This window comes from Lutjanus erythropterus, chromosome 8 (assembly GCF_056507025.1).
Source record: "Lutjanus erythropterus isolate fLutEry1 chromosome 8, fLutEry1.hap2, whole genome shotgun sequence".
Classification (NCBI taxonomy): Eukaryota; Metazoa; Chordata; class Actinopteri; order Lutjaniformes; family Lutjanidae; genus Lutjanus; species Lutjanus erythropterus.
The window spans coordinates 19,015,790-19,028,247 of record NC_139324.1 but is presented as its reverse complement, the minus strand read 5'-3'; the positions used below and the strand labels follow the sequence as shown (position 1 = coordinate 19,028,247).

General features: G+C 39.1%; 1 protein-coding gene across 1 annotated transcript; it reads right to left on the bottom strand.

Moving 5' to 3' along the window:
• Window positions 1–8,239: 8,239 nt before the first annotated feature.
• Window positions 8,240–10,365, bottom strand: olig2 (oligodendrocyte lineage transcription factor 2). Its single transcript, XM_084724040.1, has 2 exons — window positions 10,230–10,365; window positions 8,240–9,767 (listed from the first exon to the last, which is right to left on the bottom strand). Exon 2 carries the CDS (start codon window positions 9,743–9,745, stop codon window positions 8,927–8,929), a length of 819 nt encoding a protein of 272 aa, XP_084580166.1. The 5' UTR covers window positions 9,746–9,767; window positions 10,230–10,365; the 3' UTR covers window positions 8,240–8,926.
• Window positions 10,366–12,458: the final 2,093 nt, after the last annotated feature.

The following is a 12,458-nucleotide window of genomic DNA, read 5'->3' as shown; positions in this document are numbered from 1 at the left end:
GTTATTTTAACTGGAGGATGTAGCCTAACAGGAGGTCATAATCTATATTGTCCTGCTGTGATTCATGATTTATTTTAATTAATAAAAATGTTTCAAATACGTCCCCTTTCTCCGGGCAGAGCAACATTTTAATGATGAGCACTGATTTGATCACATTCTAAATGTCTAGTTGACCAATCAGATTGCTTGGTTGGAACTACTTGTAGAATTCAGAGGTCCCTCATAATTTGAATTGGGGGTCCTATTCAAACCATGAAACAAGGGGCCTGACCAAAAGCACAGAAAGTGTGTGAAAAGGGGTTGATCTTTTTTTTTTCACCACACTCCTATCCTCAGCAGCTCAACACACTGAAGGATGACAGCAGTGAGAACTTATTTTGTTAGTAAATGTGTATTTATATGTTTCTCAGATTGGGAGGCAGGTGCACGCACCACACCATATCATTCTCCTGAATGGCCTTTAGGAGCCCCTCATCCTGGAGTCATTCAAAGTGCTGTCCACCCACCAGACAACTGGTCCCCACTGGCCCCCTGCACACTCCTCTGAGACCTCTGTGTTTCTGCATTGGTTGATTCATGTCCCAGTCCTGCACTCCTCAGATTCACTTTGATGTTTAATCCCATCCTGGCTGTGTCCTGCTTCAGTCCGCGGAGCCGCTCGGCCAGTCATGAATATCCAAAGGTCTGCTTACTTGACAGGATTATCCCTCTTTTCAAAGCCACTGGGGATGATTCTTCAGCCACAAAAAACACACTCAATGGATCTTCTGCTCTCTTACTTTGTTTCTCTCACTTTTCTTTACTCTCTGTCTCACTCCCTTCTGTCTTTGTCCCTCTGGGCTTTTTAAACACATTGATCGACCCGATCAAGGAGTTCATCTGCTGCTGTTCATAGATTATTGGACAGACACACAAACACACACACATTCACGTATTGTTAAATGTCTAGCATAGCAGATATATCCTGATGAATTTATAAATAGTCTAAATGGTAGCTGTCGCTTTGCAAACTTTGGTTGTGGACTGTATTGCAAGGTTAGGTGTTCTGCATGGGTCCAGTTCACAAACCAAAACTGACCAACTACCAGCAATGATTTCCAAATCATTCCAACACAACCTGCTAATGTAAAATCCACAGCGCTGAACAGACCTATAATCAATCAGGATCAGATCTGGCTGCTGTATAGAAAAAGGTTGGGGGCACAATACCTTGGGAAATAAATATCATATAAAAAAAAAACATAACACAGTGCTTTATTCATAGTGGAGATGCAAAAGCAGCCACCATATTTTCAATAGATTAAGTTCACTTGCATTCACCCTCTTCAAAGTAATGTTTTTTGTAAATCAGCATCAATGTGCTCTGTGGTCTAATACATTAAGATGATTAATTATCAACTGATAGTCTTCTCTGACTGCTGCTTTGCTCAAATTCCTATATTACAATATTATAAACCATGAACCATGTTGTTTTGAGCTAAATGCAAAAGTCAACTAACATGCGACAATGATATAATACAAAATTATAATGTTCACAGAGGCACAGAGTTTAATTAATTTAGCATGTTGGCATGCTAACATTTGCTAATTAGCACTATACAGAAAGTCCAGCTGAGGCCGAGAGAAATGGACAAATTTGACCTGATGATGTAGAAGAGTCAGGGGATAATCAAAGTTACGATCCTGAGGGGGATGTGAAAAGTCTGTACCAAAGTCCATGTTAATCCATCCAGTAGTTGGATTCACTTATTTCACTTAAAACCAGAAATGTCAACAAGGAGGATTCATCCCCTGGGGCAAAATAAATCTCTGTACATCAGCTAATTTAATGATAATGCATCCAAATGTTGTTGAGATATTTTAATTTGGACAAAGCGATGGACCAGCAAACTGACATTGCCATCCCTTAAGTCATGCATGGTGTGCTAATAAAAAGTAAATTATTACAAATACTTAAAGCAATGTTTTTCTTTTTTGTAACCTGGGCACAGGAAAAATTTGCGAGCTCATGTTTTATTTGCTCTGGCAGATGTGTCTGGTCCTCCTCCCGTTCAGACAGATTTCCAGCCGATCAGGCCTGTGTCACAATCACGATCATTTGTCTAACATGGGGCACGTTTGACAAGATGATTGTATAGAGGAGCGCTGTTGAGGCATTTTTGTAGACAATCAAGATGACTGCTCTCTTGTGGAATGTTCTTTTGAACAAGGAAGATGTGCTGGATGTGCTGTACTCCCGCCTGGATTTGGTAAAAATGTCATTTATTTCATATTTCATTGCTATGATAAGTTGTAGGTGAATCTAGGTCTATCTATTGGAAATCAAAAAATTAACTGAGAGGTTTGCAAATTGGTCTGTCAATACAGCTATTTTGCTTTCTTGTCAGAAGATTTAGAAAAGAAGATTAATACCGTGGTTTTATCCTGTCATTTCCTGCAAATGTGAAGCTACAGCAGTCAGTTGGCACAAAGACTGGAGACAGGAGGAAAAAGCTAGCTAAGCTAACTCTGTTTGATATAATCCACCTATCAGCACCTCCAAAGCTCAACACTTAGCATGTTACATCTTGTTTGCTGAAAAAAAAAATCCTGCACACTGCTCTTGTTCATCAATACGGTTTATTGATCACAGTTTTCAGTAGCTCTGGACATACGTCAAGAGTGTTGCATCTGAAATAGCTGGAGGTGCGAATATCTGCTTTGAGCAAACTATCTTAAAATCATACAACTGAAACGTTATTACAAACATTTATGGTTTTACTGGGGGTTTGGCCAAGAAATTGCTAAGTGGTTGTAGCTTCATATTTAACAGAGAAATATGAAACAGGGATCCATCTTCCCTGCACGCTTTCCAAAAAATTCAAAATGTTCCTTCAACAGCATACCACATTTTTCTGTCAAAAACAGCTAAATACTCAGCTAAGCAACCAATTGTTGCTTATCAAGCCCATCAGTCAGTGTTTCTTTGTATGCGTTAGACTCCATCACAGTGTTTAATGGTGGTTAAGGGTGAGCAGATGAGGCTGTGTGTCCCATGGGAAAGAGCGACCTCTGAGGTCTCATATTCACCTTAGAGCTCAATTTATTCCCCTGTAAGTGTTAAATCCTGCCTTTGTCTCTGACAGCTTCTCTGTTTGTTTATCTTCTCTCCCTTATTCCTCCTTTGCTCCATCATAGACTCTGTTTCTCTTTCTGTTATTCCGCCACCTTTGATGCATCCCACCAATCTTTAATCCCTTCAGCTAACACAACATGATGTGTGGAGCTGAAAGAGTGTACATCTGTGCAGTGTTTTCAGGGAGGTTTAAATCCAGTTACAACAGTGTAAGACTGATGCTCCCCTTCTGTCCAAAGTTATGAATATTTAAACTGTCACAGAATCAACCTCAGACTCTCAGCATCAATGGATAAGTCAGCCTGCCACCAACAGTGGATAAGGAGCTGTTTATTCAAATCCAGTCACAGGCATGTGAAGCCCAGCTGCTATTGGCCAGAATGTTCAGGCAGAGCTGAAAAGATGCTACTCAGACAGTTTCTCCTTTAACTTTAGCTTCATGTTTATTTGGGGAGTACAAAAGAAAAACTCTCTCATGACTGTCAGACAACAAATCAATGTAACTACTTTTATCTATTCATCATTGTGGACTAACAATATTTTTAGTTGCATAAATGAACACAACTAATTAGAGCTGTCACTTATTTTAAAAGCTATAACTGCTGTTTATGTTGAGTTTATCTTGATAAATGAATGGTAAAACATAACCGATGGAGGTGCTTCCACACAGGGAATGAAGGGTTTGATAAATTATGTAGATCAGTCATTCCCAAAGACTGGGTCAGGACCCACAGGCGGGTCACAGGAGATTTTATTTGGGTCCCCAAATAAATAAATTTAAAAAAACTATGGAACAAATACTGCAAATTTAAGGTTTATATCAGCAGTACACCTTTTATAAATAATTTAAAATGTGTATATTGTTTTAATGATGAGCAGAAAAAAACGAGCCAATTAATTCCGTCTGTATGCACTTATTTAGTCTCATTTATGAATTAGGCTAAGATGTCCTATGTTGTTCTGTTTACTCATTCTGTATGAATTTATTTCTTATTTAGAGTAACGTGCATATGTTTTCAATAAAGCATGAAGATAATATTGAGGGATGTGGAAATTGCTGTAAAAATGATCAAAAAAAGTTCATTTATGTACAAATGAACTCTTATTGTGATGATGGTTGGCCATTTTTAAGAAGCAGTGCTGGCAAATATCACAACTGAATAACATATGTCTCGTCTTTGTCTAGATTCTTATTTTAAGTTTATTGAGGTCCCATCTGTTTCTCCACAAGATCTTTTTCTGAGCTTATAGGTGTCTCAGCGGTTTCTCTTGACAACTGTGTGGAGCAATTACACTTTAATTTCACCACTGAAGCAAATATAAGTTCTCATTTAAGACAAAATAAGTGTAGTGAGACTAAAAAAAAGTAAGTAGTATGAGAAAATGGTCAAAGTCTCATATTAGTCTTAAATTGAGATAATCTATACAGAGGAGACAGGTTAGAAAAAGATGAGATCTTATTTTGAATTTTTCCTTTCCTGTAGGAACATACTTTAAAACCTATGGAATATTTCACTCACATGTCCTTCAGTTGTGATATTCACAGATGTTGCTATAAATAATATTAGAAATTCTGTAGAAAACATTGTTCCAGTCTTGTTGAAGTCAGAGAGAGGATGATGGATAAAGCACACAATGAGTAGGACTGCGACAGTAGATATTAGGCTTGATATCCTTCGTCCAACACATGGTTAGGGTTTAAGGCCTTTAAAGATGCTGGTTATGGTTAGGAAAGGATTGTAGTTCTGGTTGAATGTTGAAAAAGAAAACATCCCAAAAAGCCATAAAGTAAATATTTGAATATTTACCTAAGAGCACATATATTTCAGCAAGTGCCATGAGCACCTAAATATAAGGGGTAGTAAAAAATGGTAGCCATGCTTTAATTGCTACAAGTAGATATTGCAGGGCAAATAAATAAATACATTTTTACTTAACGCTGACGCTGACAGTGAAACATAAGAAAAGTGACCAAGCAAGAGGCTGCTGGACAAGAGCGAACGTAGGACTGGCTTTTAGTTGTTGGGGAGAGCTTTGTGAAATAAAAGGCTACAAGACAGACGCTGATCTGGTCCTCTTGCTGTTGGAGTGGACAGTCATGTTAACTGGCCTGCAATGTCTTGTGTTATTGCACTTGCTTTATGTTTGGCTGTGTGAGTTAAGTTGTCGACTTGCCGTCTAGAAAGGCAACGTGGAAGGACATTAATTACTGAATCAGGCTTTCCAGGTAGAATAACTAATACGTTGTGCGTAGCTTATTGAGGAAGTGGATCAGATGATTGATTGCAGAGTTTTTGTTTTCTGTTGTGAATTCATTTATTTGCAGCAGTAAAACAATACCACTGGAACCCCTCCCTGTGTCTTATAGCCTATGGGGCATGAGGAGTCTTCTCACTACATGATGGGATCTGACATTATATACATTTTTTTCTCATGTTCAGATGGTTGTTGTCATTTAGAATCAGTTCCTGAGCAACAAAACTTGGACCTTGCTGTCCTTATCTGAGTTATTATAAGTAGTTATTGTAAGTGGAATTGATGAATGTTTGACTCAAGAGGGAATTGGGGGAGAGGGACGTCTAATTATTTTTGCAAGATGATTGGCAAATGGTGCAGGATTTCTCTGGGGCTAAGACACCTGAGGTAAAGCAAATGATCTAAGAATAATTATCATACAGAATATGCCTTTATGTGCCATCAAAATGTTTCATTATTTCTCATAACAGCTGTGTGGCTTATTGTGTGTTAATCCTTACTCTTGTGTTATCAGTCTGTTAGTCACCTTCAGTCACACTGTTGTTTTGTAATAAAAGGAAGTAATTACCCTGTTAGTGTAGCAATTCTTCTGCACCCACTATGTCTACCTCTAGTTCATCACCTACAGAATATCACCAGATGTGTCAGGTTGTGAGTGAATAATTGTGTCTTGTAGCTACATTAAATTATCAAACTATCTTGGCTTCTGGATGGGGACTAACTGAGGTGTCTTATGATGAGTTTTACCAGGGATGCAAAATGCTGTGATTTGACAGAAGGCCCTGCACTCCTTTACTCATTGTGAGTAAGCCACATACAACTGAGGGCCTGTAAACCATTTGAGGGGGAAAAACTGTATGACATGAAAGTTTTTGATGGAATTTACAAACAAAACTTTCTCATAAACTACTTCTTCTTCTCTGTCTCTTGCAGAATGCAACAGTATGCTGACATAGTTTAAGTCACATCCACCTTGAGAACATATGGAAAAATGAGCAATAGTGATGGTTGGAAGTTCCTCCTTTTTTGGCTGCAGTTGGTGATGCCTTCTGTGTCCCTAAGTATGGATCCATCTGACTGCAGGAGAGGAAGAAAATAAGACAAAAAGAATAGAGAATATTGTCTTTTGTGCTATTGTCTTGAATGCTGTGATAAAACCATAATCAAAAATGTATAAATCATTAAGTACATTTTTAAAACTAAAGTATAAATAGCTGCAGAGAAATTCTAAGGAATTTTCTTCTATTCTTCTACATCCTGAGAGTTTTTCAAGAATGATTGTCTTACAGCTGACCTGTAAATAGACTGTATTTTTGTCGTATTGCACCAAATGACCTCTTCCTCTCTGAAACGTCCTACAAAATGCTGAAGGACTTTGAATAATTCAATTCCAGTAATGAGACGAATAAACAAATGCGTGCATGAATATTCAGAGATTTAGTTCATATCGTTCCAGCTTCAAAAGCCTTTGGAAAACATTGCAACAGCATGCACAATCTGCTATGCAGCTGCTACCTTTTCCTAAAGTGTACCGGCCTTTACTCGTCACTGGCTTCTTTCTGCCAGCAGAGCTTTTCTGTGCATCTTCAGCGGCTGTTTACACGCATATTTTTTTGCGAGGCTGTCGATTCCAAATACAAGTTTTTCGTGGCCACTCTCTTGTCATACAGGTTAGAAAATAAAAACATATTCAGTGTATGGAATGTGTCAATATTTTAGCTCAATACAACAGACTCTCTGTAGGATGAAAGTACACCTGGACAAAATCCAGTTGGACAGACAGGTGCCGATGAAATAGCACCGTTTTGCGTGGATAACAAAAACTGACTTTGTTGTCGTCGGAATATTATCCAGCAGGAGAGACGAGCTCTGAAAAGTATACATGGGAGCACAAACGCGAGTATCCCAAAACACTAAGACTGTATCAAGTTTCTTTATTCGACAATTTCCAACTGATATTTTGTTTTCATTAAAGACCCTCTGTTTCATTAGTATATATACATATATATATATATATATATATATATATATATATATATATATATATATATATATATATATATATATATATATATATATATATATATATATATGTATGTATGTATATATACATATACATATACATTGTGTGTGTGTGTGTGTGTGTGTGTGTGTGTGTGTGTGTGTGTGTGTGTGTGTGTGTGTGTTTGTGTGTGTGTTTGTGTGTGTGTGTGTGTGTATATGTGCATATATAATAATATTATATATCTGAGGATATGTCTTGGATTTACACTATAGAAGAACTTCCAATGAAATGAAGTCATCATCTTTTGTTTATTTACTCAAAATCAAGAAGAACCATGAAAATCTCTAATCTCTAATTTCATTTAAATGAATGACGGGTCTAAGGTAAATGAAAGCCACTGAGAGATGGACGTTTCTTTATATGATTCCTCTGTCAAAGGTTTCATTTAACCTAAGCATCGCCTGGATGGTTAAAATAATCGTCATTAATTAACAATTAATAATCATTCAGTCATAATAGTCATAATAAACGCCGTTTAAATCCTGAAATTCTGAATTTGTTAGTGTTAAAAAGTGTATTTAGGCCAATATTCCTCACTCAGAATGGATAAAAAAAATAGCAGTCTGCTGTTGAAAGTGTATTTCGACATTAAAAAATTACTGCTGAGATTTGTTTGTTTGACGTGAAGTTACTTATTCTTTGTAATAATGTTGATTTTCAGTGTTTCATTGATTTGTAGGCCTGTTGGTGAATCAGTGCTGCTTTACACCCCAGTGTGACATGTTCGTCCCCGTGTCAGCTACTCAACCATTCATAAAAAAAAAAAAAAAAGAAAGAAAGAAAGAAAAAGAAAATCACCAGACTTTTTCAATTAATCGTCTTTATTTTACATTTCAAACCCCAACATAATCAGAGATTCATCTGAAATTCCCGTCCAAAATAAGTAAATAAATATCATTTTCATTTTTTTATTAAAAAAATAAAGAAGTGGTCATTGTTGGCGTCGGACAGAGAAAAACAGCCTACTGGAGAGAAAATAAGGACAGAAGCATTGAATAAGACGGATAGAATAAAGCAGGTGCAACGTGTGCGGGGTGGGGGAGTGTCCCCACACATTAACAAGACTCTAATATATAATATCTCCCACTATTTAAACATAATAATCCATCTACATATTTACACTCTACACTTGTAGTTTGATTTGGGACCTTTTCACCTGCGGGCCCCAGAACGGAAAAGCAACTTCACCAGTGATTCAGCTTGATCTTTAAATAACTGTAGAGACACATGCATGGGCCATCAAAGATTTCCAGTAAGCTGAAGGTTTGTTGTGCTTTGGGAGCTCTGAAGAAACACCTGTTACAATTGAGGTTAATTACCATAAAACACTAAGTTAGTTGCAAAACCCCAAAGTCCCACTGAGGAAGATCAACGCATTGGTCTTTACTGGCTCCGACGAGATTCAGCAACAGAGATAAATAAAAAGCGTGACAACGTGTGGAGAGTGAGTCTGTGACAACCGCAAAAGTTCGTCTCCGTTTAGTTTGGAGTCACTTTGAGTCGCTGGCCAGCCTCGGCATGGTGACGGTGCTCATGCTGGACACATGCGGAGGCGGGACTTGGCACATGCTGCACGGACACGGCATCCCGGTACCGACGCCCCAGTGCTGGAAACTGCTGGCCAGCGGCCCCGCACCTGCAGCGGGCGCTTTGAGGAGTCCATGATGGGGTCTGACCGAGGTGACGGCGGCGATGCTGGGCGCGGACAGAGAGGCGCTGGAGACGGCCGCGGGCGGGAGGAGTGGGTGGTGCACCGCGGGGTGCGAGGTGTGGGAAGCCGCGGGGTGTCCCGGCACGGGCCCTGCGTGTGTCATAGTCCCACAGGCTGACGGGTGGAAGCCGCCGTGGTGTCCGCTGCTGCCGTAGATTTCGCTGACCAGCCGCTTCATCTCCTCCAGCGAGTTGCTCAGCATCAGGATGTAGTTTCTCGCCAGGAGCAGGGTGGCGATTTTGGAGAGTTTGCGCACCGACGGTCCGTGCGCATAGGGCATGACCTCCCGCAGCCCGTCCATGGCTACGTTGAGGTCGTGCATTCTTTTCCTTTCGCGGCTGTTGATCTTTAGGCGGATGGACTGCAGCTCGCTCTCTGACAGGAGTTTGCGGTCTTTCTTGGCCAGCCGGAGGGCGAGGGACTCCTCATCTGCGGTGGAGAGGCCGCGCATACTGGGGATGTCTGACGGAGAGTCACTCTGTGTGGAGGACACGGCGCCGGAGAAGCCGTGGACAGACTTCTTCAGGGTGGACAGGAAGATGTCGTCCACCTCGGGAGAGGACGGTCTGCTAGACACGCGGCTCGTATCTGAGTCCATGGTACTGGCCCAGCACGGTGATCTGAAGAGGGAAAAAACTTTGCTAGTTAATTTACTGAACCCAAAAATCCACATCTCATCCCTCCACTGCAAAAGTCAATTTCCAGTTTTTGGGGATCACAAGTGCTTGTGATAAAAGGTTATTGAAGATTTACCCGCTAATTTGTGTTTAAAAGTAGGTTTATCTAAAAACTAAATTAGGCGTTGGATTAATTAGTAACGTTAAAGTGGAACATTTATCCGGAAACTTTTATTTTTATACACAAATAATTTTCTGGCAAATTTGCTTTATGTATATATTTTTTTTATCTTTATATTATTTGGATCATCGTTTGAGGAATAGAAGATACGTTAGCAATGAGTGCCCATATTTTTTCTACGCTGGTTTGATATAAATAAACAGGACAACAGTCATATAAGTTCTGTTCTAAGATTACACTAATTGTTCATTAAAATGTATAAAAACAAATAATCAGATACGTACCGAGAGTGTTTCCAAGCGCGATGAGGATGAGAAAACCTAAACGTCAAATCCACTTGTTACTCCAAATCGCGTCTGACAGCCCATTTGGCACGCCTGCGTGCGACCACAGGGTTTTATAGCGAGCTGGAGCTCACAGAGGCCGGGTCACCAGGACAACGCAGTTTCTGTCCCGACTGCCTCCCTGTGACCAATCAGCTCCGTGCAGGGAGGAGGGGGGGTAAAGAGGAGGGGAGGAGGGTGACAGAGGGTCCTCCAGTCTGATGTAATTACCAACACACAGCAGCATTAAGTGAAATCAGACACACTCCCTCCTATCCTACATATGGCCCCTTCTTGTGAAAATGTTGGCCCGCGTGTGGACGGGTTTTATTGTAATAATAGAGAATAAGGCGCGTTTTGCCCTTCATAAGTGATAAGTGTCTGTATTATACAGGATCTGTGCAGTAAAGTAATAAATCAGAACTAATTTAAAATATTTACATAAACGATAACCTAATTAATTCGTTTGGTGCCGAAACCATGACTTCAAAAAATAAAGATATATATAGTTTTTTTTAATTTAAAATAATATTTTTATCATCATACAGTATTTTATTATATCGATATTATTATTTTATTTTAACATTAGTCCCTCATTTCTCATTTTTATTTTTTATTTTTATTATTAAACCCTCCGTACTGTCGTCCATCCGACCATAAAATCACGTTGCCCCTTCAAATGAACAGTATTAACGGATCGAAGCCTAATAAGCAGCGCAATATGTTTCCTGCTTGCAGTTTTGAAGTTACTACACTGTTTTCCGTTTTTACCCGCTGTCGACCAGCAGCTGCTGTTGAAGTGCATCTTTAACGTTAATTAATGAAGTGTGCAAAATTGTTTTTAACGGTTATGATCCGTAACATTTCAATTAGTTCTGCCGGGAGTGATAGCAGTGTGGCCTGCTGGCTGCTGCTCAGACGGCCTCTGACTGACAGAAGGGCCCAAACCGGAGATTTACTTTCGGACATAACTGAAACTGACAGCAGCATTGTCCCGAAATATGACAAGTTGTAGGCGTACTGTGCAGTCACACGCAATCAGCGCTAATTGCCTCTACAATATGATCTGTTTTCATAAGACTGGGCTCGAAATATCCTCTCTGTAGACTACTGACAAAATAAAAGTTTGAGATAATATGCCTAACTCATTCTACGGAGCGCTCTGCAATTCTTTAAGTTAGAATAATTGTTTGTGATCGGAAATGTCTGATTTTCTAGTTTAAAAAATAATAAAACAAACTGAATATGAAGCAACATTATTTAAAGAAAAAAGTTTCAGGTGGGCATGTATTTATATACATATATACATGTATATACATATTATTTTTTTTAAATCATCAATATATATTTAAATTATCAATTAAAAACTGAAATAACCTAAAATTTAAAATTAATGCCTATTTATTTTCTGTGATCAGATGGTTTGCAAACTGATGTGCGTTGCCATGGTTATCCGAAGTTTAATATACCTCGCGCACTGATTTCGAACATTGTTTGAGCGGGGTCATGTTCGATTGTAATGGTCACCTGCCAGCCAATCAGAAACGAATATTTTCCAGGACTGTAACCGTCGATCAGGTGTCGCATCGATCCACCAACAATGTCACAGAATCAAAGTCATTTATTTGGGGTGAGTGCTATCACACACACACACACACACACACACACACATGCGCGCGCGCGCACACACAGACACACACACACAGACACACACACACTGCCCCCTCCTTGTTTTTTTCTCATCGTTATATTTGCTTGTTTTCTCCTCTCGTCCTCTGTCCGTTGCGTTCGCGTGTTTACTCCCGTTAAATAAGATTATGGTAATGAAGGCGGTTAAAGTGGCATTTTAAATCAGGAGGTTTGTATCTGTGCCACCACTTGCTTCATTAGACATTCCCACAGTCTCACTGTTGCACAGGATTCACAAAGTGAGATACACAGAGAGAAGATACAGGCTTTCATAATCTTTCACATTATTCTTCATCATTTAAGAGCCATTTAATTAGCTTGTAAAATTACTGATATCTTTCGGAAATTATCGAGGCTTTGTCTGAATTCTCACAAGCTTTTTCAGAAATATTAAAATCTTAATCTCAAACCACAGATTAAAAACGAGTTTTAACCCTTTATTTTATTAGACAATGCATTAAAAAATAATATATTAAGAAAACATGTACATTTTAAAAACAT

Bases quoted from the DNA above. Each gene is read 5' to 3' on its own strand.
- olig2 (XM_084724040.1), bottom strand. From the start codon at position 9,745: ATGGACTCAGATACGAGCCGCGTGTCTAGCAGACCGTCCTCTCCCGAG.